The 27,879-nt window shown below is 35.5% G+C and overlaps 1 protein-coding gene across 1 annotated transcript in view; it reads left to right on the top strand.

Annotated features, from left to right (window-relative positions):
• UNC13C (unc-13 homolog C) overlaps nucleotides 1–27,879 on the top strand; it is a 130,800-nt gene that overhangs the window by 14,498 nt on the left and 88,423 nt on the right. The window contains exons 3-7 of the mRNA XM_058033609.1: nucleotides 10,706–10,728; nucleotides 11,255–11,319; nucleotides 14,715–14,787; nucleotides 21,894–21,965; nucleotides 26,651–26,870. Coding sequence (XP_057889592.1) covers nucleotides 10,706–10,728; nucleotides 11,255–11,319; nucleotides 14,715–14,787; nucleotides 21,894–21,965; nucleotides 26,651–26,870 — 453 coding nt within the window. The remainder of the gene's footprint in view (nucleotides 1–10,705; nucleotides 10,729–11,254; nucleotides 11,320–14,714; nucleotides 14,788–21,893; nucleotides 21,966–26,650; nucleotides 26,871–27,879) is intronic.

Here is a 27,879-nt window from a genome sequence, read left to right as displayed (position 1 = left end):
CCCTCCATGTAAGCAAGAGTTGTTAGACAACAATCTGTCCAAGCAGAGGTATAACTGTATAATATTGTAGTTTTAGTTCTCCAATTTAATACAAAAGAAAGTTTTAGAATTATATGATTTTCATTCTAGTAATGCATAAGGTAAGGTAAATAAATCTTTGGTACATAAATAATTTGTTAGTGTACAAGAACCCCATAAGATATTCCTATTCTCTGTCACTGTCTGGAGGAAAAACACACTCTGGGCTGATTGCTTATGTATTATTTATTTAAAAATGTTTTTGGAGGCATACTGGGATGACTAGGTTATACGAATGAGAAGACACACGAGCAGTACATGAGCAATCCTCAGATTTAAAGTTCTTTAAGGATATAGAGACATTTGCTTGGATGGATGTGTATCAGTGGAGGGATTGGTGGCTTGAAAAAATTAAAGAAATGCTATCCAGTAGTTTGTTTCTTTGTACACTGTAATTGAGAATGACTAACACTTTTATTCATTGTTCTAGTCCTCACATTTTATTTTCTAGCTTTCTTTTTCCCTAATGGTTTCTTCCATTCTGTCCCTGTCTTATCTTTTACAGTCCTTTTTAATCAGTTTGCTTTTGTTACAGTGAAAGTACAGTTTTTCATGTTTTGGGAATTCTTTGAAATCTAAGCACATTCTGTTCTCATTACACCTTATTTCTTCAAGTATTTTGTTGCTAAAAATTGAATATAAATTTTATAAAATAAATAAAAATTCAATCTAAACTGTCTTGAACTAATGCAGCTTTCAGTTGATACTGTATGGACTTACTTTATACCATTGAGGTGTGTGCTAATGTAAACCCAGAATCCCCTAAAGAGGCTTGAAGCTGAGTTATGGCCACAGTCTAAGTTGCCTGGAAGTTTAGCCTCACCTTGTTCAAAGTAATGAATGAAACACTATTTTATGTGATCTTTTTGAGAAGCTTTTCCTGCACTCAGCCCAGTGGCATTTTGCATCTTTCTAATCTCAGGCACAGTCTGAGGGGGGAAAAAAGTGATGGAACAAACGCAATTAATCTTTGCATCATTGGGAAAGAATAGTCCAGACAGAAACACTGAGAGTTAATAAAAAGTAGCAGCAGTATCAAGCCTCAAGATTTTTTATTTTGCTTCAAAACATTGGAGCCACAGTATTTATTCATACAAGGTTTTGTGTGATTTCCCACATCTTGTTTATTTATGGTTTGTTTGGGGTTTTTTTCATAAGAGTGATAAATTACTTCATTAATATAAGGACTGATTGTGCATTCCATGTGGCTGATGTAGTTCATCTGCATTGTTTAAGGAAAATTAATATATATTCACCTAATGTATCATCTATAAAGAGATGGATTTGGGGACAGAATACTTTTCAACAGAAGGTGATTAATCTATTGCTCTTCTCTTCATGTGTAAATAATGTAAAAAGGCAGAGAGTTTTCATCTGTGTAACTTCTCTGTTTACATCAGAAGATGGTCACAATAGAACAAATGTATTGTGTAAGCAGGCTGGAGGAGAAATGGTTACTCTTACTATACATTTTAATAGAGGTGTACTGAGGAAACAAGATTACTGCAAGTTAAGGAATCTATTTTGGTGCTGTACTGGGAATGATAATGCACCACAGAAATGTAATAATCCAGTTTTTTCAACTGTTTTGGTTTTCTTTTTCAACACCATGTTTGTGTCTGTCTTTTCGTCAGGTAAACAAAATTATGCATGTCTTTAACCCTTTCTTGGGGGGGAGGGGGAGGTGGTGCAATAAGAAGCTGTAGTTGTGCAGGATGGGTGGACACAAGATACATTTTCAGATTATGTGGGTAGAAACTGATAAATACAATATTCCTGCACCCAGACTGGTTAGCCACATTTCCTTTTTCACATGTGTATGTGTGCACTCTGAAAATCCTCTACTAATATTACAGGAGGAAAAATAGTGTTCTAAAGACTTATTAACCACTCCATGAATTCAATCAGGATGATGCTGATGAACCAAGGTAGATTGATTTGACTCAGTTTCCTGTGCTTGTTTTGTTCTCAGGAGAGTGAATGCATTATTTTCTTGCTACTGGTTTCACTGGAGTCAGGCATAAGTCTTTATACCCTTCCCTTCCTATTTCTCTACTGTCCTTTGATGGAGAAAAGAGATATCAGAGACTTAAAAAAGAAAATGGCAGTCTGTCCAGCTTGAGATTAATAGATCTGTAGAAAGGTTGCTTTTGAAAAATTATGGCAGGAAATATAATCAGTTAGTCATGAAGATGATACATCCATCTTTTTGTCTGTGAAGAAAAAGCAAGTAGTTACATTCACCAGCAAATCTAAAGTTGGTGCTTCATGAAAGGATGCTCTGCATCAGTTGCTTGCTACACAGTCTGTACTTTTTCCCCACTAGTTAAGTGAGTGAAAGGATTAAAAAACCTGTTTAATATCTCTTCCAGGAGACATAATAGTGTTCTTCTGGCTTATTGTGTTTTAATTCTGTGGTTACAGCATTTGTTCTTATCAGGAAAACTTAGATTATAATACTGGGTCTCTTTGTAAACAGGATAGTAACCAAATAGATTGAAGAGCAACAGTTTAATTTAGCATAGTAACTCCTGCTAAATCAGTGTGCATTACATCAGGGAAATGTATGTCACAACAACGTTTGTGTAACAGTCTCAGATTCAAAAAATTCTGCTGTTACCAGATCCCTTTTCCTAGAATAGCTCCACCTATTTTTTAAGCATAAAAAACAAATAAACCAACCGGGTAAACAAACCCAGACAACACCCCAAACAAAGTCAAAAAACCCAACCAAACAACAACAAACCCAAAAAAACCACAACAAACCACACCCCTCCCCCCACCTCCCCAACATCCTTAATCAGTAATGTTTGGCAGAAATCCGTATTTTAGCTGTTTAATAAAAGCAAGTGGACAAACAAAAAAAAAAAAACCCAACAAAGCAGAGCACCCCAAACCTCTTCTGTTAGAGAATAACTTCTGTTTTTAAGAAAAGTGATTTGCTGAAACTGCTGGTCTCCTCCATAAATGAAGAAAGTCTCTGCTACTCTCCTCCTTATGAAAACAGGAGGCCGTTTAACACTATTTTAACTGACTTTGGAATTCATGTCGATTGATAAATATTCATGCACTTTGTGTGCTCTTTTTGAGCTTAAACAGATTTAAAGCTGCTAGAGCTGAGAGGAAAGCTGACCATGAATGTCAGTTCCAAGGAGTTTTTATACTGGTTTTGCTGGGAAAATGAACACAATATTGCATCATCAAGAATGAAAAATATTTTTTTTTCCAAAATATTTAAGCATTTTCTTTAGATTGTTGTGCTTTGCAAGTGGAAATAACACTGCATAATTTTTGAATGCAGCTTTGGGATAAAGGAATCTTGTTAAAGCATCAGGCTGAAAAAATATCTAGACATGCATTTAAAAAATGTAATGACTTGGAAAATGTGAATTTACAAATAGGCTCAAGTCTTCCTCTCATGTATTAGTGAAGTAGAGTATTACAACTGAGTGTATAAGAGATTCTCTGTTTTGCTGTCAAAGGGAAATTCTGATTACTCCCATAGGACAGGTACCAGGTTTTTTTCTTTGTGCACATTTTCTAGGTGATCAGTGGAACACCTGCACAGTTGTCTCTCAGGAACTCAAAATAGAAGGAAATATCCAAAACCTCTCTAGTTAATGCTGATGCAAAATTATTGTTGATACTGGCAGAATTTTGCTAATCATGAGGATTGTTTCCTTGAGGACCTGGGAGTATTCTTCAGATGTCTTGCAAGATAAGTTTTAGTAAATCTGAAAATCAAGACCTATGGTTGTGTTGATGACAGAGCCATTTAAAAATGTCTTGGATGCTATGATAAAGAATATGGTGTGCAACAGATACAAGGATACAAGTTAGCTAGGAAAAAATACCACAGAAAATACCACTGTAATCTGTTTTTGCTAAATTATTAGTGGCAAAGAGCAATCTGCTGACTGACACTCAAGTAGCTTCTCTGGAGTAGATTATAGGAGCAGCAGCAAGTGATTTGTCAATGCTGTCACAGGCCCATAAACTATGGATAGCTCTGGATATCACCAGCGCAGCTGCAGCATCACCAAAGGAATTCTTGTTCTTCAGCTGCATATATACTAAGATGGAATAAGGAAAGTCAGATGTGATGGATGTACTATTATTGAATGTAAAAATGAACTAGGAGAGACGAATATTTATAAAATGCACTTTTAAATCTTATCCTGTAGCTCTTCCTGTTTCATTTTGTACAAACAGGGTGGATCTGGTGCTCCTCTGAATCCATAAGGCAAGGAGGGTACTGCAAACACAAAGTAGGGGAATTTTCCTTAGGAACTGTTAAAGGAGGCATGTTGGGTGAAATTTTCTTTTTCTAAAAAACCATGAAAGTAAAGGACAAGGAAACATGTCTTTTTCTATTAACTATAAAAAGGGATTGAGGATTTCAGAAGGATTTATGAGTGTCCTATCAAGCAAAAAAAGTCCAAAAGTACCAAAAATCATCCTTTCAATTCCAGTGTACCAGTCTAGAATTCCTAACATCTCTCTTTGGTGTTTAGGCATAATTATTTCAACTTGTTATTTCAAGCAGAGCCAAAACTGTAATTTGATTTTGAGTTTACCTATAACATAAAAGATGACAGTAAATAACCATTTTTAAGGGTTTAATGCTAATCATATTATTTCAAATATTGTTCTTTTCTTGTATCTGTTAAGATAGTTTCTTATCAACAGAAGAAAATCTGATAACTTTGTCTTATCTCAGTAGTGTTATTAGCTTGATGTCATCTTTTTATTTTGTATGTGATTATACTTTGACTCATTTTTTTTTCATTGCTGTAAGTCTTGAAATTAGCTTAGCTAATCTAAATTTTTTAGCCTTCTACTTTGGGGATTCTGAATATTATAATGTTTAAACGTGTTTGAGATTGTTTTAAATAGTTCCTAAACCTTATCTCGGAAGTGGAAACAACTCCACAGAAGAAACAACTTCATGCCAACAGCAGCTATGAATATTATATCCTGTGAAATATATGTCTGTTTCTCAGACACTACATTCTGATCCTAGCTGTACGTGTTATTCTTGCTCTTTAAGAGTACTATATTTATATGACTTATGAATGTGTCTCCATTATCATGTTATTTTACAACAGGGATATACTTTTGAAGCAAATCTTTGTCTTCCCAATTCACCACATTTGCTTTGATCGCTGGAATGGCTGAGTGGGATCTATGTGTTTTACTGATGCAACCAAGCCAGATGTTGCTCTTCAAGATCACATCTGATATGCTCAGCAGCTCAGCAGCTAATGGGCTTTCAGTCATTAGGGCCAAAAATAGAAGCAGTATGAAGTAAATGCCCCAAAACATTTTTGCTGTGAGCACTTGTGTCTTTGTCACCAACTGCTTTGACCGTCCGCTCTTATGGCACTCAGCCCTTTGCTACTGCCCTTGTGTTCTCTGTGGCCCAGGGTGGACAGCAGCTCACCCCTCTGTCCCAGGCTGCCACTGAACATCCCAACCCTGCTGTCACTTCTGTCTGTGCTGTCAGGATAAACTAGATTGCATGTCTCAGTTCAATCCTCGTGTTCAATGCAGGAAGAACCGAGGAACATGGTTTTTGTTTGTTAGAGTCCAGAGGAACTGCTCTCACATTTGTTGTCCAACCAAAGGACTGTTTGCTTGGATTTCTTTGGAAGTATTCCAATTAGACTTCAGCTTGCAGCTGAGACCGTGATATAGTGATTCATTTGTGGCATTGTTAACTTTGTGATGCAGAAAGTTTTGCAATAATCAATTATCTATTTGTTTTCACAGCAAATAATTAATTACTTGGTTGCATGTACTGTTACCACATGTATTGAGGGGGATAAAACATGCCTTTTCATCCCTTTTGAATAATCTATGTCTTATCATTTTAATGCTTTCTGATGTGAGAAGAGAGTGCTTAAAATGCCTGCTGACTTTTACTTCCTACCATCGCTCTAACAAGCCAGAGATTGTCAAGAGAGCCCTTTCTTTAAGAGAATGGTAGATTTTTGAGCTCACCGCATTCTGTAATAAAACAGTTCTCACAACAGTCTATAACTTACTGTTTTAGAGATAAGTTCTAGAATTTGGTAGAAGTGTCTACTAGCTGTTGAAAAACAATGGAAAACAAAGCCATTAGAAGTCTACTAGGACTCAATTTCTAAACACCAGCGATGTTTTTAAAGCATGTCCTTTTGTTTCAGATTTGCAGACCACTTTATTATTAGAGACACAAATGCAGTTTTCATCTTCACCAAACTGACCTCCTGTTTTGACTCTCCATGTATCCGCTAGTAATTTTTCTACATCACTGCTAGTAAAGTGCTAGCAGCAATTCTTGTATTTCTCCTGTCAACCAAGCTTTATTCAAGTTTGACCTTCTCTTTGTCAGACAAGCATCACTCATCTCTTATGATGTGCTAGCTTTAATATTATCTTTCAAGCGTTATACGCAATCTCCATAGAATAATCTTCAGCAATACAACATCCTCTGGGCTTACACAGTGTAATGTTCTGTTCTCTAGTGGCAACAATAGCTTCTGGGTGCAGCATTTATTATTTTAGCATGACTTAATTTGTGTCATTGTTTTGGCCAATCTACTTCTTTAATGTCCTGCTTCTATTCAAACCTGGTTTTCATCTTTTATTTCCCTTTCTTAGCAATAGATGCTAATTAAAATTGTCCATCTCAGACTTAAAACTACTTCTGACTGTGGGTACTTTACACATGTTATTTTCATGGAACAGCTGTATTGTTATCTAATTCCAGCAAGTATTTTGTCTGAAGGCTTTGCTTCCAGGAACAACGTAATTATCAGTCAGTTTGACGTTCTTGCAGCCATTTTTCAGAATTAAATATTGAAATGGTACTTTGAGAGAATAATGAACTTTAATTCTTTTTCCTATTTGGTGTTGTGCAATAATGCACTCTTACAAGAGTGGAAAATCAATGTTTTGATTAATTTTGATCCTAGGATTTCCTAACAGTTTAGATTTTTAGAACCTTGTTACAGTTCTTGTGCTATGGTGCGAAGTGGAGAACTGAATATTTGCAGTCATTAAAGAAAGGGGAGTGTATTGGGACATTGTTCTGCTGCTCAGAAAAGTGCAGAAGTGAAATAATGACACGAGACTTCTGAAGGAAGGTTATGACTGGGGAGCAGAATCACCTGAACCTCTTTGATGGAAATACCTCTGCTGACAGATAGAGCCAGTTGTATTTCTGACGGTGTCACAAGCTACGAAAGCAAAGTCTGTCCTGACTTCCATATCTTCATTACTAATGTACCTTTCATGCTCAGAAACTCTGGCTTTTCAACTTCCTTTATAGATTTGTTTTTTCCTCAGAAAATTGGGTATAGAAACTGGTTGTCTTGCATGATTAATTTCTATTTTGTTTAAGAAGTTATAGGTGACAACATTGCTAATAGAATGAGTAAACTGGACCATGACTGAAAAGTGAAAACAGTTGATAAAAATGTAAAGTTAAACTTTTCTCAGATCTGTTAATTTTAATTCCAAGATTGAATAGCAATTGTGCAGTATTAATAAACACTTGTTGGAAATTTTACTTAGCCTACATTTAAACTGGTAGGTGGATAGAAAATAACCAGGGGGCTTATTTGAGGGTACTGAAAAAATGACAAGCCCCTCTCACTTCATTCCCCAGCCATACCCATGTGCAAACTATTTTCAACAGAAGGCAAGATTTAGTGGCTATGCTGAGAATTATACAGCTTTTTAATAATTGGAACTTATTAAAGGAAACTTAAAGACTAATTTTATCTAATTTCCTGCTTAGTTATCTAATTAAATGTAATTGACTGCCTTAAAAAATAAAAAGGGCTTGTGCGCACTTTCCTTTTGCCTTCAATATTTGACATTAGTAAAAATAATTTTCAGTAGTATGTAGATAGATGACCACCCTGCACTTCATCATTCTGCTACACAGGTTTGTAAATATCAATGGGGACTGCACTGAGCTGAAATAGCAACAATTAAGGAGCAAAAGGATTTTTCCTATAATCCTAGTAAAAAATACCTTTCTCTTATCTACACTGGCCTTTGGTATAAAGGCATGATCTGAAGGCTATTACTGGTATTTCTTAATGTAATGGATTTTCAATTAAAATGTAAGGAGAAACAACTAATTAAAGTAAGAAGGGTTAGCTATAAGAACTGGTGTTTCCACTGCTCCTAGGTGCACTCATTACCTTTTTAGGTTACTATTTTGACTGTGTGGATGACGGAAGTGAGTTACATGAAGATAAGCTCTTTTAAGTAAATCATTGTCATTCAGCAGTATAATCTGAGATGTCTAGCCTTGAATCCCTGATTTGAAAATACATTCAGTGGTCTCTTACATAATCACAGTTCATTTCTTATCTACATCAAGGAATGTTGCTGTCTGTTCTGGTAGCCTAACGACTACTAAAGTGAATTGCTTGGTGACTCTGTACACTTCCCGATTTGGTGCTCTCATACATGCAAAGAACACTTCCACAGTTCAGATTATTTCACTCATGGTGAGTTCAGAAGAAGCAGTAAACAATGAAGTTTTCAAACTAATTTTGTCTCTGAAGATGCATTCATTTGTTACAAAGAAGAGATGTTCTTAAGATCTCTTTTTTGGGAAATTTGCATTACTTGTCCACTTTATGCAATTTCTATTGAGAAAAGAGACCATTAGATGGGTGCATTTTTCTTTGTATGTAGTCACTACCAAGAAAAGCAAGTTAAACCAAAAACATACTTTTCCTCCTTCCTAATTTTGATTGTCACTCTCCTCACTAAATTTAGGTAAAATTAGGTTCCAGTAAAGGAAATGTAGTGAAATTAGATTAAGTTGGCTGAAACCAAGACAGGTAAGGAAAATTTTATATATCTATCTATCTCTCATGCTCTGAAAAAAAAAATCCATTTTATGTAAAGACAAGTCTCAACAATTTTTAATATAATTTTTTAAAGTGAATTAAACATATAATTCGTGTGATTCTTTAGGCATCTGATATCAAAGTATCTGCTCACTATTTAAGAATTGCATTCCACATAAATAATACTGAGATTTGTTCTGTGCCTTTGTATGTCAGTATTACCAATTTTGCTATGATGAGGTAGTCTAAAAGAAGGTGCAGGTTGCATGAAAATACTGTGGTGAGGCTTCTTAAATTGCAAGTAGTGCCTTGCTTAAAACTTCCCCCAGTCCCCAGATTTTTCTTTGCCTTTCAGATTCTTCCTTTTTTACAAGTTGGAGAATGGATGCCTCTGTCTCTCCTACCCTAAGTGCTAAGTGCTGTCATGACTTTCCTCTCATTGATGTCCAGATACTGCTCCAGCCCTCTGGGTTTAACTCCTCTCTAGGTCTCAGAAAAGCACACCCCACCCTGTTGCCATGGCCAGCCCAGCTTACAGTCACCTATTTCCTCCTGGTTTTGCTTTCACCCTGCTTATGAAGTGCTATAATAATTTTGGGGTGGGGAGGTTAGATCTTATGGTTGTCCAAATATTCTTTATATGCTTGAAAGAGTAGCCAGTACTATCTGATATTGTGAAACAAATCCATTTCACAAATAATTATTTTAAAAAATAGAATATTTAAAGAGTAAGCTCATTTTCATAAATCCAGTCAGTCAAATGCTTTGATCATGTAAGCTGCCTCTAAAATTAGTGGCAGAATAGAGCATTTTAGTTCCCTGATTGTCACTACTGTTCACTATGCAATTTACAGTTGCCAGTATATTTTGGATTTATGTGTTTGAATGTCATTTTTCCTGTATATAAATTGGTTTAAAAATTAAATGTGGCACATGTTTAAGGTGTAAATTGTTATTCTGTGATGTACATAACCTGAGATATCTCTGAACATCTCGAGAATATCCACACGATTTAAAGGGTCCTTGAGCACTCCCTTTGGGGAGGTGGGAAGATCAGTAAGGTGACAATTAAAATAATGTTGTTTCATGTATGCACTGTACTCTAAAGTACAAATGTGACAGGACAATAAAATGAGGGTAGTTTTTTCTGTCAGCAAATATTTTCTGTCTGATTGTAAATTTTCACAATGTGCTCTTACATTAAGCAATTTATAACTATATATATATATTTTATATATATATATATATATGAAATAACTTATACTTTCACAATTGTAGTTCTGTTAGTATCTTGGGAGTAATTTCTGTCATTTTATGAGTAGCAGTGATAGAATAGTTACAGTCCAGGAGTTGAGCTGGGAGGTGTGGTCTTTATATCCTTAGAAACACTTGCCTTTTCCTTGAAAATAGAGCATTATTTGTTTGAACACTGAAAATATATTAAATATATATTAATTATTATTTAAAATACATTTATTAAAAAGAAATAAAATTAAAAATCCCATGGAGATGGGGTATAGTAGTGAAATGTGTACTGTCGACACTGTCTTTCATAAGTGGCAGGTCTTCTTATCTACCAAGAACATCTTTTTGTTTGTTTAAAATGTAGTGACAGTGATCTCACCCCAATTATATGGCTAAGCACAGGTGTTATTTGGATTCTGGTCTACATTAACAGATTAAAACACGGACAGATTTTATAGCATGAGATTTTTTTCATAGACTGGTTTTTCTAACCTATATTCCCCTTCTTCCCAATTCTCTTTCAGATAGCGGTTCTGTGGATGAAAAGGTTTAAAATCACCTATTTGCTATAGGGATCATGTATTTTGTTGATGTTTGTTTGTGACTTATTTGACCTGTTTTGTTCCGTCATTTTAGTTGTGAAATCTGCATGGTTTTTCCCAGCTTTCCACTCTTTTGTTCTCCTTTGATTGTATTGCAAATGTGTTGCATTTATATACAGGGTAACCCTCACTGTTGTGCTTACCATAACTGCCAACACAGGGGTCTGCTACTGTCAAACATGATTCTGATTTTTGCCTCTAATTATCACCTACCCTGCATTCTCTATAGGATTTAAAGGGCAAGGGTGTTTGGGAAGCAATACCTTACCTTCCCATGGGTTCTTCCACTGTGTGTCACTAAATGCTGAATGCTATCAAAATGTTTCCCAAAGGAACAGTTAGTCTAGCTTTGGCCTGGAGCTGACCCTGCTAAACATTTTCATATGTCTTACATGTTTGATGCAGTTAAATTGTGTCCAAAACCTACTAAAAGCAACCAAGTAATCGTACTTTTTTTGATGTCTGTTAAAGGCTCGGTTGGTAAGTGCAGGTTCCTTGGATGCTTCCAAGCTTTATGCAGTCCAAGCATTTGCTGGGTAAGTAAAAGTATAATTGATAATTTTTTTATTTGTATCTGCAAATTATTCTTACAGCATTATAGCATTTTTCCTAAGCTTTCTGTTTTAAGAAATTGTATTATTTTAAAAGGAAGATAGTTTTATTATGTCATCCCCTTTTAATTTTTTTAAATTCGTTATTTTCTGAGAAATTAATACAGCAGTTCCAATGGTGAGGTCAGTTAGGTAACAGATTTTACCTCTTTGCAAATGAAATAAGTATCCTTTAAAGTGTAGCCCAATTTTGTCTTTGTTCTGGTAAATGTACAGTACTGCAATTCTAGCAATATAATATCTCTCTAGTACTTGAAATTAAAAAGTCAAGGGAAAAGGTCTTGCAGTGGCTGAGAGTGTATATGGAAGAAACCTGTACATTTTGGGTTTTTGTCTCCAAATGAAGTTATTGTGCATCCAGTTCAAGGGATTCCTTCCTATTCTGAATACTTCCTTATTATTTAATCTGGAAAGGTAAAGAAATAAAAGCCTTTGGTAAAATTTATCCGTTTTATTAGTTACCTAATTAAAAGGGGTATTACCCTCTTGCTGGTGCACTCTGTAAGTACTTTTTTTACTGTAATTACAATTTATTACAACGACAAGGTGATGAGATTAAATTAATCATTCCTCTTCAGCTTTTATATCTAAAATGCTATCCAGTTGACACTGTGAAGTTTTTCCTGTTTAGATTCCTATTTTGAGCAGAGGTGGGTGTCACTAAAAGGTAGTTATGGCATTAATTTGCTTAATGTTATGCACTACGTCATATGGCTGGCAGCAGCTCAATATTAGCTCATGTTTTTAGATGAAACCTTGCTTCTTTTGCTGACAAAGTTTCGACCTGTCCTTGCCTTGCTTTGCTGTCCACAGTATCTTTATTCAAGCCTCTGTTTTACTAGGCCTCCTTAAAAACAGTTATGCAATTTTCATTTCACTCCTCATTCAGGCAAAGAATGCTATCATTCCAAAGACATTTGTGGCTCTGTTTTAATCACACTTCCCACTCTACTCCTTCATGCAAAAACTAATGCTAATTTCAAGGATCCCTCAGTCTTTTTACTGCCAGCACAACTGAGTGCAGTTAGCTCTGACTCCTTCTCCCTCTTAGTCTCTCCAAAAGGTTTTGCTATTTGAAGTGAGGGAGGAGATTTCTTCCCTCATAACCATTGTTACCACGCTTTATCTATGCAAAAATACCCCAGCTGACTCTCTTCTGTCTCACTCTTCCCACTCTGCCATGCTGGGACCCCACCTCATGCACCAGCAAAGGCAAAGACCAAAGACAGCATTTCTGGGGCTTCTCATGCAACTTCTCTGTTAAAAGGCAGAAACACCACTTTAACTGGTTTTTCCATAGCAGTATCACGTAATAACATCTTCATTTTATTTTTCTTCACTTTCTTAAAGATGAGGCACTTTAGAGCTCATTATTTCCATATTTTTATAAAGTGAAAGTACGTCAGCTGGAGTTCTCACCATGTATATGGATCCTGGGTAGTACTGTTTTACTTTTTCCAGAGAGTTGGTCTTGTATTCATTTACTGCTTCCTAATGAGTAGTCAGAGACTGATAATTTTACCACATGGCCTAATCCATTCTGAAATTCACTAACGATACACAGATGGTGCTGCATGCAGATAATTACTCCTTTCCTTCAGTGGCATTGTCTCTATGGTAATCAAATTTATTTTTCTTGAATTCTCTGACAAATTCAAATAGATTACTGTTAAGCAGAATATTTCCAGAAGCACCACAAACCAGTTAATATGACAGGGATTTTTTCCTTGCCTTTAATGATAACTTTTATCAAATTATTATGATTACACTTTATCATCTTCTATGTCAAGTTATTGTTGAGTTATAATTGGAAGTAGGGAGGAGAGTAGACAATTCAATGTATAACCTACATTAACATGAAAATTTTTCCCTTGCTATGTTATTTCTTAATGATGACTAAAAGGAGTTTAGTAAGAACTTCTCTTTTAGTCATACTTTATGTTATAGAGCAGAATAATAGATGGAAATCCTTTTACAGATATTGCCTCTATGTGAGCACAAGAATGCCTTGTACACGATAAGTTTTATTTGCTGCTGATGGAACTGCTCCTGAGTAGCAAAAAGCCCTGAGTTTATTTCTTGGTCTCTGTACATTTACTTTCCACAACCTCGGAAATATTATTTTATTTCTATCACACTTTTGCTGGGTTTGTAAGTATGTCTGGAAGCTGCAGTTTGGGTCTACTTTGATCTTTATGTTATTGAAAAGTATTCTAGTATCACAACCCGGCACAGAAAAATGGTTGTGGGAAAATATAAAGGAATTGCATAAACAGACTATGAATTCTTTCCTTTTGTTAGAGAATGGTGTGAGTGGATCAGAAGGAACTGAAAAATTCTTCACTAATTTTAGTTATATCTCTTTTCACATAATAATTGTAACAGGTGTAAATAAACTTAGGGCTTTCAGATGAAAAACTCTTTGTAGTGAACTCAGTTTTTATATACATAGAGACAGAAATATAAGAACTGAAAAGGTATCTGAGGCACTGCCAACAAAGGACCTTGCAGAGGAATATGTTAGGTCTTGAAAAGTCCAATATCCCAGCTTCTCTGAGAATTTTCAAGTGTCTGTAAATTAGAACTGACAAGGTAGATGGAGATCTTCCAAACATTCTGTGGAAAAAGTTCAGGAAGATACCTGTGTTAATTGTTTGGAATAGTCAGAGAGAATGAAGCTAATTTTTTATCCAGATCAATATGTATTCTTTTAAATTCTGTTGGTATGTCAGCCTTTTATTCTTTGAAGTGACTCCAAGTTGTTCTTTATTGTTGTTTCCAGGTTCTGTGTGAGATCTAACTGGGGTTTAATTCTGTGCTCAGTTAAAAAGCTCAAACCAGGCAAGAGTAAAATAATGATGGTCACCATGGAATTATTTTAAAATGTGACAAGTTCTGTTTTCCACAGTTGCATGGAGTTGAGATGTGATTATGTATTTAGCTATATATTTTAAACTTTGTATCAAATTTAATACAACAATATTTATTGACATCAATGATGTTCAATATGTAATGTTGTGCTGCAGCTACCAGATATACAAGACCTTATGATGGAAAGCTTTTCTCATCATTTCTAACTCAATGGTAAAAAAGTTTTAGGAGATGTTAAGCAACCTTTTAGCTACTCTGCTTTGGGTGAATGCCAGAAGAAAAAGCACCAAGAACACTCGCACTGGTTTTTCAATTGGAGCACATGCCTTTGGCTGAGAACTGCTAATTTTGATTTTTAACTGTAAATAGAAATACTATAAGCAGTTCTTAAGGATGTAGTCTTATAAGCTCCATGTTTTTATTTTCTTCTTTGCCTTTTTATTTTTCAGTCGTGGACTGTATGGAATTGACAGCATGCCAGACCTACGAAGGAAGAAATCTTTTCCCATTGTTCGAGATGTGGTGAGTAACTTCTGAAACTGTTGATCCATTTGCCAGTTGTGCAGGTCTTTCTTGTAATTACTATTGTGCATCAGAATGACAGTTTGCAACAATTGTTTTATGGAAAAAAGAAGTCTTGAGAGAATAGATTGAGGGCAGTAAAAGTCAATGAGGCAGTTGTTATAATGTACTAGATAAGTCTGAATATCTCATTGGATATTTAGGTATTACTGGTGTAATCAAATAATGCGCATTTCATTCAATAAAAAGCCACTCATTTTCACAAAGATGTTGTTTGGGATATTGTTTCACTTGATATATTTTGATACTGAAAGAGAGAGGAAGTTCCTTTTAAAAAGCAGCTCTTTTCACTATTAACATTTTAAAGATTTATGCATACTTAAGGTACAAGATGAGGTAATCAGGATTTCTAACAGTCATTGTAAACAAGAATAATTTAAAAAAAGAAATTTCAGTGGAAAAGAATGGCAGTTCCTTTGAGATTTACTCTGACTTCCAGTCTAAACAAGATTAAGAAGAGTCTCTCTGCCTCGAAGAATTTCAAGTGCTATTCACATTTCTCTTTTTCGGTAGTATAGAATTCATAATTCAATAAAATACATATTTAGTCTCCAATGATGATGAGCTCCCAAACCAATCTCTCACTACAAAGAAGTGATTGGGTGTTAGGTTAAGTAAATGATTGCTATTATTGTCATTAAAAGATCAGCCTTTGTCTATTATTGCTCAATGTTTTCTCAGTTTCTGTGTTCACTTACTCTGTGGTGATCTGCCACACTGCCTGAGCAGTCAAAAAGAAAAAGCACAGCAACCATTTTAGAGTAGAATTCCTTCTGAAATTGGTGAAAAATTACACTGCACAGCATAGTAGAGCCTGCATTCATTTAAACCATCTTTTTGACAGCAGCTTCTTTGCTATTAGTTGTGTTAAAGAGTATAGTCTATTGTCCTGCTATGATTCTTTAATGCATGTTAAATGGCACTCTGCTTTGTTCTTAATTGTTGGAAGTGCTTACAGAAAGGTATAGCTCAGAATACACTAAGACATCAAAATAAATGTAAATGATCCTTTCTTATGCTTACTTATGACTGTTTCAGAAAACCAGAAATAATATTGTTAGAAAGGAGTGCTAGACTCTTTTGATGCTGACTAAAATAAATATAATTTATTTTCTTTTTTGTGCAATGAATCTGACAAATTAATACTCTCTATAATTTCTTTCCTATCTTGTCTGGATTTTTAAGGCTATGGTAAGTACTTCTTTCTATATTTATAAGTGCTCTGAAATGATCATAGTAACTGTTACAGATTCCATTAATGTTGTGTTTTATTATGACCTTCTATTGGAAAGTTAAAATTATTTTACAACCAAGAATTTAATCATAAGGAAAGTGATGCTTTATGTGAATGTGTTCTCCTCTGCATCATGTATACCAAAATTGGTGGAAGAAGTTTATGTTAAAAAGTTGTCAGTATATTCCAAATATCTTTCCTGATGATACAAGCACAAAGTTTAGGTCTCAAGCATGAAGCTTCCCCTGTGGTATTGGAAAGTCTTAGGCACCTAGAGAAAGAGAAGTTCAAAGTGTTCCCTACTTTTAAGTTCTCCTGTATTAATCAGTTTTGGTTTTTCTTATTTTCCTAGTTCCTCTGCACTTCCAGTTTCACTCCATGCTTTCAGCATTGTATCTCAATACAATGTTTACCAAAATTCTGTATGTTTTCTTAAGATAATATCTCTAACTCCCATTTGTTTTCATGAATTCACATTTTAAAAAATCCAATTTTCAACACGCAAGCATAGAATATGTTGAGGTGAAAAAGACCCACAAGGATTATCAGGCCCAACTCCTGGCCCTGCGCGGGATCATCAGGCTGACACTGTGACCACTGCCCTGGGAACCCAACCACCCTCTGGAGGAAGAACCTTTCCCTGATCCCCAACCTAAACCACCCCTCTGACACAGCTTCAGGCCATTCCCTCTGGTCCTGTCACTGTCACCAGGGATCAGAGATCAGTGCCTGCCCCTCCTCTTCGCCTCACTGTACCTGCAGTGGGCTCTGCCCTCAATCTCCTCCAGGCTGAACAGACCCAGGGCCCTCAGCTGCTCTTCACAGGGCTTCACCTCCAGATCCCTCACCACCTTCACCTCCAGATCCCTCACCACCTTCACCTCCAGATCCCTCACCACCTTCACCTCCAGATCCCTCCCCACCTTCACTGCCCTCCTTTGGATGCTCTCCGCTTCCTAAACCACTGAAAAGTTTTTGTATGCAATTGCATTGTCAGTCTCTGCTTATTTTAGATTCAGTCATTAGAGAGGATAAGGCAGTGAAAATCCACCTGCAGGAGCAGTTCTGTTTGCTGCAGTCGTGGGTCATTATTAGACTTCTGGTAGAGCATATCTGGGACAGGAGAGAGAGAGAGTGCAAGGAGAAGTGATGGTTCAAGTGCAGTAACAATACAGAGAGCTAGGAAAAAGAGTCCAGGGCACTTTCTGATGGAATTGCTGTAACTCCTGCTTTTAAAAAAAGATATTATCTTTTGGATTTTTTAGAGCTTGAGTTGAGATGAGAATCAGGGAGAGAAATAATAATTATAGTGGAGCTTAAAAGTTTATATCTCAGTGGCCAAATAGGTGTGGTGATCTGCCCAGCCACAGCCAAAGGTAGATCTATTTTACTGCCTTTGCTTCTGTTAATGAAGATTCTAGAAAATTCCTGTATTCAATTTAAATGTGATTTTATACTGTATAATCACTGTAATCAGGCCAGTTTCTTCTTTGATCAATCTAGATTGTATTGCTCCCTAGCTTTATTATTTGATTATAAGAACATAAAAATAATTTGTGAATCTTTGCTGCTGTTGTAAAGCAGTCTGTCAAAATGAACACACCAGATGAAGCAACTGCTTGTTTCAGCTAAAATGATAATGCACTGAATTTTTTTTCTGTAAGTGTCTCCTCAATAAAAACATTTATAGAGGCTGGAATTCAAATATGGTAATTTAAGATTCATATAAAGAAGATATTCATTTAAATTGCATATGCCATATTCTCTAGTTTTGTATGTTGTCAGCTAAATACCTGGACTATTATACATTAATTCTGCTATGAGTAGTCCATTAATTCTGCTATCAGTAGTCTTAACTCCTTTAATCATTGATAGGCAAGTTCAGTTACATTCCTAATAAAAATATTCATACATAAAATAAATAAACCATAGCATAATAAGTATTTGTATATTTGTGAGGGCTTTTTTAAGTCTACTAAATGGAAATCATAACAATATAATTATCTTTGAGGCTGGACAGATCATGCTTTTTTTGTCTGTGCTACAGATATGAAGAAAAAGCAGATGATGACAGTTATGTCCAGTAATGATTGTGTAGTGGAGCTGAATTGTTGATTTTTCTAAATCTTCTTTCTGGGCTCAATGCTGCAGTTCTGTTGAACATTTCTGTTGAATATGCTCCTCTGTGCTGTTTCAGCTGTGCAAGACACAGTTTGCCTATTTCATTATGATAGAAGACTTCTCTTTTTTTTTCCCCTCAACACAATTGATCATTTAACATGTAATTGTAGCTTGAATCCAATTTGCTTTTACTTACAGTTACCATTTTTCAATGTTTTTGCTACAACGACTTCTAATTATATTAATTTATTTATTTAAGCTGCTAAGGCAAATTTGGAGATAATAAATTAGACAGTGTAGATACAAGTTATTAGGTAGTCTAGAAGGCCTTGGGCATAAAGGAGACTAATTTATTTTAAATCCTGTATTAGAGAGTTTCAAAAAAAAATTAAAATTAAATAGACAATGGTCTGCTTTATAATCTCTTATTGTTTGGGGGTTTTGCTATGATTTTGGTTGTGACAATTTTTTTCATATATTCATAATTCAACAACACTTAAAGTCCTTATGCTCTACAGGTCAAATTTTTACCTAAGGAAAGACATGAGGTACTATCTGGACATCAATTTGAGAGGGTACACAAGTATAAACTGCTGACAAGTTCTGTGTCCTGTTAAGGGAGAGGTGTGAAACACTGCAGGATCCTGTTGCTCTCCATGTTCTTTTGATGTTCTGATGTTTTGGACTTGCTGGAAGCTCCAGCTGATGAGCTGCACTTCCCTTTCTTTCTTGCTGCTGCTTGAAAATAGAGAGGCAATAGGGGAAGAAGTTTTCTTGCTATGTTCATAACCTGTCACCTTGTTTCCCATAGATAAATCTGCCAGCTTTTTCCCCTTTCTTTTTCCAAATTGCTCACTCCTCCTTGTTCTATTCCATACTTAAGAAGTGACGCTTCTATGTGTTCAGTGCTTCATGCTGTTGAATTATCACCAACTTCATTGTTTTAAAATAGAAGCATTGTATGGGCTTTCTCTTGTAGATGTAGTTTGTTCTGACAGTGATACATAAATGGATATAATCCTTGTGGGTTTTTTTTTTCACTAAAATCCCTGTAAATTTAATCCATATGACTTTTAAATTTACTGGTTTGTCACAAATCCGTCTAGATATCACTGTCTTCCAACATGACAAACACTTTATTGAGAACAGCCTAATTATCTGTTTCCTATTAGGTTTTGTTATTTTATATAGGGCACTGTGCTATAATTTTAGACACATTTCTGATTAAGAAGAAAATAGTAAAGCTCCATGATGCCAAGGGCACCCCTTGGGAGAACTGGGCTTGAAGGACACATGACAGGGTCAAAATTTCTTCCCCATTTATTTTCTCACAGGAAATAGTATCTGTTTATTGACTTACAGGGATAGCATGAAACTGCAGTTCTGCTGGCTCATGTTCTTTGGTATTGCTGGAGGACAGAACACAGCAGCAGTCATTGCCCTATATTTGAGGTTAATGTTCTTATGCCCTTTGTGCTCCTGTCCTGACAAGTCGTTCACATTGCTCTATTGCTTGGAATGGCTAGGATTATTCTACTGAGACCTAGAAGGGTCAAATCCCTTCCTAAGTGTAGGGGACATGGAAACTATAAACTAGCATAGTGCAGGCAAGTGAATCTAAATGGCTACTTGTCAAGACTTTGAGCAAAACCTGTGCTTCAAGAGGGATCAAAAACTTGATGCTCTTACAGTACATTGTTTTAAAACCCAGAACTCTACTGATAGTAAAAATTGTTTCTTTTCCTCCTAATGATCCAAAAGCATTTTCACTTGCCATTTTTAACTTTGATATGTGGGTCTTGTAGCGTTGTGTTTTATACAAAAAATGTGAAAAAACAAAGCATGAACACTAATCTTTCCTTGGGCTGTCAATCTCACTGGCACATACCCATGGCATTTCCCACATTCATAGAGTTAAAGGACGGTCACAGAGAAGTAAACAGAATTATTTACTTAATAATAACAGAATGGAGAATCTGATAGCAAATTAATGGCATAGAGTTGGTAAATTGGTGAGTTTAAAAGAGGAAAAAAAAAGAGAAGGTTCTTTGTAATAGGAGATGAATCAAATACTACTAAGCCAAGGATGATTTCTTACCCTATAATTGGTTTCACAAGATTAATAAATCTGTGTCAGTCTGCAAGTTTAATTATCATCAAGAGAAATGTATTGAAAATTGAATTAGGGAAAGTGAACATTTAAAATTAAAATTGAACAATCTTATAAATAAATAAATAGAAATCCATTTTAAATATACCAGTGTTTAAAATTATATAATTGGAAAAAAATTGGAATTGTCTCTTCATCCAGAGACTAATGATGCAGTTCCTTTGCTGATGTAAGCCTAAATTGCTTCTGGCCCAGTATGCATTTCACAAAAATAAGAATGTCACATACAAACTATCATTTGAATTTTTGCTGTGATAGTTCTGTAATATGGACTGCAGAGACCCACTTCACAGTTAGTTGAAAATCTGTATCCTCACAACAAAGGCAACAACAGACTTGTGGTTAGTAGGTGGTATAATTGATCCACACGCTGCTAGACTGTGAGGGCAGCAAAGCATGACAAAGCAGATAGTGGATGACAGAAGAACAGAGATAAGGCACAAGTGTACAAACACACTTGGAATGATTTAGAATAAGAGAAAGGATGAATGATAACAAAACTCCAGGTGCAGTCCAGTAATATAACAGTGTTATGGTTGATATTGTGCACAGTGAAATAAATCTTATCTGTCAGGTCAAAAGGATTATTGATAGCAGAAGTGATGTTCAGATTTGAAATATTATTTGTAAAACACACAGAACTCATTCCCCCAGGGTCCTGTCTGGTCATTACACTCACTAGTTAATTCTCAAGGACCCATTTAAATTTCTGGAGTATTGCAATAAAGAATATAAAATTTCTTTGTTTATTGTATATTAAAATTACTTATTTTTCAGTCCCTTTGTATGTACCATGCTAGCTCAAAGGAGTTCATCTCTACAACCAAGTAAATTGTCTTCAGAAGCAGAAGTTTTCCATATACCAGTAACATCATGTGGCCAAATGAGGACAGATTGACACAGAGTTCTGGTCTCTTTTCCTGTCTCAAATAACCAAAGTATTTCTCTGTATAGCTATCCATAGCACTGAATTAATATTTTCTTTAAGGAAAATAACACTTTAAGATTTCTTGAGGTCTTTTTATTTAAGTAGCATTTTATATACATACACACCATTTAAAAATGCTCAGTGAGTTACAAAAAATTATCCAGACTGACAACTTGAACCATAAGACTACTGCAAAATGATCTCCCATGTTGCTGCAGGCACAGTCAGCTTCCAAATTAGGGCAGGATGCCTATCCTTGTACCACATTAATTTGGTTGGCAAAGCAGAAAAACAGTGACAGCCTGTGGTTTAAAAAAACTGAGTCACAAACCTCTGAATTACAGGTTTTGTATTAGAAATGGCAATTCAGCTGGGCACTGCTGAAAGAAACAGTAATGATGATGGGAAGTGTACTTCCATTATGTACTGAAACCCTAAAAATTGTGAGCTGCAAACATTAACTGAAAGGTTTTGTATCTTCTACAGTTTTGTTTACATCCAGCAGTATGATCAAGTAGTATTTGCCTTCCATTAGATTCAACAGCTGCTGTTTCTTGTATAATTGGTGACTCTTTTGCATTTGCCTTAAACAGACCCTTGCAGCTCGGAAATCTGGTATTTCCATGGCCATGCTCATCCGGACCTCCATAAACACTGAAGAAATGGTAAGTGTTTTCACTGACAGGTTTGAGATATTTAGGTAACAGAGAAATTTTTGTTCACAGATCTCTAAAAATTATTTCAGCGTTACACACTCCAGACTGGATGAAATTGAATGTATTCCATTTATTGTATAGGAACTTTCAGGGAACTTGAGCAGAATTTGCTGCCTGATCCACAATAGCAAGACCAGGTTTGCTTCTGCTGACTCACATCCATGATGGTCAGAGGGGACTAACCAAGAAAACCTTTGATTTACAAAACAGCTACCTGGGGAAGCCTTTTGTTTTAAATTGTCCAACTGTACCATGCAGTCTTTTACCTGCAGTTTACCTGCAGTCTTTCATCATCTTTCTATCTTCATCACACTGTGAATGCAATTAGAATGACAGGGCTCTGCAAGATGAGTTTTTATGATCATTTTTCCCAGTCCTTGGGATAATACTTGATTAAAAAAAAAAAAAACTCATGCTAATAATATATGTGATTCTAGAAGAAATATTTAATTCATACAAGAAGTAACCACAAGAGTCTTTCGAAAAAACATGCTGTCATATCTAGTAAAACGCATGAGCTGTGGTTTTCCATTACTGATTTCACTTAGATTTGACAAAAGACTTTTTTTTTTTAACAAAAACACAACAGGTGCCATTTTCTTCAGGAATACTTAAAGTGTGACACAAGATTTATATATGAACTAAGCAAAAGCAATAATTTGAAGGAATACTGGCCCATTTTGTGTTCCTCAAATTGCTAGCGCATACGTAGCTTTCTAAAATGCATCCTATTCTGAAGAAAAATGAAGAGTTGGATTTTTCTTACATTGTTGTCAAGGTGCATAGCAGAAGAATGGGAGAACAGAAAATACTGACAGGTGTTCTGGGAACTGGAACATGCAGTACAAATATTGATATCCATCATTCTTACCTGATTTATTGTGAACTTTCTGGGCTTATATGGTAATAATGAAGTTATGATTTGGTGGTGCTCAGGGATAGATTGCTGAGGTGGAAAACAGATGGTGTTTGAAATGTTCTTCCAGTAGGGGCAGTAGTTATTTTATTTTGCTATCTCAAAATAGCAGCAAAGTTTGATAAAATGGAGAACTGTGGGATCTTAACTACTGAATTATGATTCAGGAGAAATGGAAAAGGAAAATTCATTTGAATGTATTTTTATACCTCTGTATTCTTTTTCCTCCATTTGAACCATGTCATTTGAAAAACTGTGTACCAGAAATAGTTGTTTCTTAAGCAATCTTGAAATAAAAATTTAAGTCCGAAGGCAGACAGCAAATGTAATTTAGACACATGAAAGTTCATTTGATGAGAAAATGTAAAAAGTTAATTCAGAGTAGAGGTGAACAAAAGAAGCCAGTCCTATGCCACCCTCATTACACATACCAAGGGCCAGGGAGTGCTCTTTCCCAGACAAATCTAAGGGTACAGCCCATAAAGCTTCTTGCAAGATATTTAAAACAAGGGAAAGGCATTACTTTTCTACTTCTCTAAGTAGCCAGCCAAACTTAATAACCTAGGGCATCATTACAGTGGGTAGAGCAAGATTTGAAAACAAAAAGGACATTTTCAGGCATAAAAGAATTCTCCAGATACTCTCCACAAAATGAAGATGTGAAATGCATATCAAGAAATGGAGTCACCAATGAAATTCAAGGAAAAAACTTCCCCTTTGGGCAAGTTATTCCTCTGATTAGGGCTTTTCTAGTTTTTATCTTCCCCCAAGTTTTTTTCTGGAGGGAATATTAATGATTCTGGTGGGTGTGGGTTATTTGGCTGATTAAATTCAGTATGAAAATTCTTTGAACTAATGCCTTTATTAAAACTCAAGTGCCACCTACTCAAAAAATTACACCCTGAGGTTAAGGCTTTGAGCTTTGCCACCTGTCATTGCTATCCTTTTGGTACAACACACTCATGACACACTGAGTTTGTGTGTTCTCAAGCACAGAGCAAAGACATTTTAAACAGTGTAATACTTAGACATATGCTTTCAGTGGAGCACCATTTAATTGCTTTGTTGAACAAAGAGCTGTACAATTTTGAAAATTATACATCAATGACATCATCAAGTAATTCAGGTAGAATATGACAGAAGTAAATTTCCCTTTAGAGGATCAGCAGATAACTAAATAATCCTCCCATATATTAGTAGTGCTAAATGTTGCCAAACCAGTTATTAGTTATATAGTTATATTGGAAGTTATTAGTGCCATGTTGTTATGCTCTATAATTCACATAACAAAAACATTAAACAGAGAAGAGTAATAGGAATGAAAACCTCTAGACAGTAAGAGAAATAAAATTCTTCTTTGCAATTTGCTTTATTAACAACAGGGGAAAGAACATGTTCAGCAGCAAAACCAATCTACAAATTGTGTCTTTCAGCTGAAAACTTCATTTACCCTCAAAGGTTTATTTTAAGGCCTGTTGAGGGTATATTTCATTGCTTACTGACATTTCAGAAAAATGTAAAAGTTACTGGAAAAATTCTGAAAGTATTTATAATGTGAAAAATACTGAAGCTGAACAGGGTGAAAGGGCAGTATTTGTACTGAGGCTACGTGAGCTCAGGAGTGGGAGAGTGTAATCAGTGGTTTCTGAGAAACACTATTCACTCAGCAAGCTGAATAAATCCACTTTAGGTTGTTTTAAGGTTTCCTTTCTGGTCTCCGTAACATGGAAGGCAAAAGTGGAGTAATATACAAAAAATTAGTTCTCCAGAGTTAGGTGGTCATTACTATCACAGTTCTTAGGTTCTGCCAAATCAAACTGGTGCACACCTTTGCTTGCTTTCAGGGAAGTTATTAGGATAGGCTGAGAATTACCCTGGAGGGCAATTCAGTATTTTTTTTTTAGTCTTTTCTGCTGTATCAGGTTTTTTTCTTACTTCAGTTCTTCAGGGTTCTCAGTTGTGCTTAGAACAGATAGCCATGAAATGTCTCACCATATATCTTTGGCCAGGCTCCACAGGATGGATATTGTTTTCAGCAGTAACTACTAGCTTCAGTAAGTGCTGTTGCTGCCTAAGCTACCTAATATTTGGTTTTATTATTTTTAGTGCTTGATCCTATTAATCAATGGCTACCCTATGGCTACAAGGTACTGGTTTTCCTGTGGTAGCAAAAGTCCTTTGATTGATGACTTTGTGCAAGATTGTGCAGATATGCACACAAAAAGAATATTTGACTTTTATCAGACAATCTATTATTAGCAGAATATCTCACAGTTTGAGTAGAGATGCAGGTACATGAAACCAAGAATATGTCAGCATATTTTTAGACAGGTTAGTATCTTCCATTTGGCATACAATTACCACAGCTGAATATGAAAGATAAGGGAGTGCTAACAAATGTTTAACTGAATAAGTTTGCTTTTCTTCCTATATTTTCAGAGCTGTGGCAGTGATGTTAAAAAAAATTAGAAAAACCACACAAATTCCAAAATCTTATTCCCTTGCCACAGCTTTATAGCCAGCATTTAGAGCTACCTTGCATAACATCTACACCAGAGGAGGGCAAGGTAGGACAGGCAGACTTTCAGAAATATCCCACTGTGATATGTTTTATAATAGGGTTTCTTCTTTCTAAAATAAGAATATCATGATATTCTGATGATAGGATTATTATTTTATTCTAAAAAATTAATATGGTGATATTTTTTGTAATACAGTTTCTTCTTTCTAAACGAAACAATTATTCCTTTCTATGGGAATCTAGAACTTCTAATACATTCATGGCAGTCACATGTGCATTTAGTGAACACCCACCCCCTGAAAAAGGCATAAACAACCTAAGCTTGGTGCCAAGTGCTGCATACAAGCTGCTGAGCTCTTCTTATTCCCAATAAATTGCCTGGACCTAGAAGATCAGGGTGCCTGGAAAAAAGCTCAAATAAACAAACCAGAGCATTGTGCCCATATAAGCCAAGGTCTTGTGTGCAAAACTACAGGGATTGCTTTGTTTTCATCTTATTAAGCACTAAGGAGCTGAGACTGAAGTTGTTACAATACTAATCAGTAAATAACCAATAACTGTTCTTGTAGTACAGCTAGTCATGGGTTTTAAGCCAAAACAGTCCAAGAAATGGGTTTGGATTTTTGAGAGTATGGATCATTCTTGTCTATAGTAAAAAGCAAGTTGATGCTTAAAAATGAAACAGTAAGTATGCTATTATAGGAGTACAGATAAAATGGAACCCTACAATTGGCTTGCTTTTATTTGATGAGGTTATATAGACACTTGGTATTAGAGGATAGTGTTGTATATAATCAAAAGGCATTTTGTGCAATATGTCTAAGTCCCTATAGGAAGTATTTAAATTTTCAGAATTAATGTTCGGTCGCTACTTAATATGCCCCAATGAATGTAATGCTGCCTTTTTTTTTTAATTTCTGCCTCAAAATATAAAAATATATTTATATAAGACTTTGTATTAATTGAATAACTTTATTCCAACTTAACACTGCTGTTTGTGTAATCAGACAAAACAGTCAAGTAGAGTTCTTTTCAAAGTGTAAAGCAAAATGAGTAAATCAGTATTTTACAAATTATTTTATACTTCTATGTATATTCTGATACTTTCTAACATTTTAGGTGTAAATAGCATATAGTTTGAAACAGTTCACTTGTGATACACAATACAGCTGAAATATTTCTTTTCTTACCCAACAGAAAATCCATGTCTTCAAGAAGACCCTGCAAGCTTTGATCTATCCAATATCATCAACTACCCCTCATAACTTTGAAATCTGGACAGCTACAACTCCCACATACTGTTATGAATGTGAAGGCCTTCTTTGGGGCATAGCCAGACAAGGCATGAGATGCACAGAATGTGGTGTCAAATGCCATGAGAAGTGCCAAGACCTCCTAAATGCTGACTGCTTGCAGAGTGAGTATTTCATTATAGCTGAAGTGTTGTATTAATTCACACCTTTTGATTTCGTGTGTATGCTCAGCAATACCTTGAAATGAGGGACCAGATCACCCAAAATCAGTGATGGTGTGTTGATGCTCCTCAGTTGAGAAGTTAGCCAGAGGCTTAAGAGAAAACCTACTGTTAGAAAACCTACTGTTAGAAAACCTACTCATTTTGCTTTTGTCCTTGAAGTCTGTCAAATGTTGCTGGGCTTTTACAAAGTAATGCTTGCTAACATCAGTGAATTATTTACTTTCCACAGTCTATGGCAATATCTGGAGCAATTTATTACTTGACATAAACTCTCTTTGTTTTAGGTAACTCAAAACACAAAAAATGTCAAAGGAAATATTTTTAAATTATTCCTGCTACTTACTGTAGTCATATTGATGTGCTATAAAGTAGTCAAAAATATGAAACACTAAGTAGGATCTTCAAAATACTAAATACTGTATGTGTAAGGGAAAAAAATTTAGTCAGTAAGCTATTTGGCACTAGAATTAAAGCAAAGCAAGCAAAAAGCTCCACTTGGTTCCAGCCACCGCACATTGTTCTGTGAAAATATATCAGGTGTATTGAAACGATTTTTAAATTACAACACAATTATTATACAAGATTCTAAGCAATAGAAAATTAAGACCTGGAAGTTTTCTGATTTGGAGCGGAATGGGCTTCCATACTCTGGAGTTATTCAACACTGTTTACTGTTGATATGTTCCAGAGCTTCTACATGTAGGAAAACTACAGAGATATTTCACTCAGTTCTTCCTTCTTTTCACTGTATTCTCTGTGTGAGGAGCTGTCATGCAGGATGGATGCTCAAGGTTTGCACTGCTCAGGAATCAATTAAAATTTCCCAGAGCAACTGACCCCATGGACAATAAATCAGTGATCAATGTCTAAATCAAACTTCCTAACTGTGTTTAATTGTGATTCTGCACTGTGGTTGAAACCGGACTGCTGTCCCTTGGCCCATATCACC

This window comes from Melospiza georgiana, chromosome 13 (genome assembly GCF_028018845.1).
Source record: "Melospiza georgiana isolate bMelGeo1 chromosome 13, bMelGeo1.pri, whole genome shotgun sequence".
Taxonomy (NCBI): Eukaryota; Metazoa; Chordata; class Aves; order Passeriformes; family Passerellidae; genus Melospiza; species Melospiza georgiana.
Note: the sequence above shows the minus strand (reverse complement) of the source record. Positions and strands in the feature narration are given on the sequence as shown.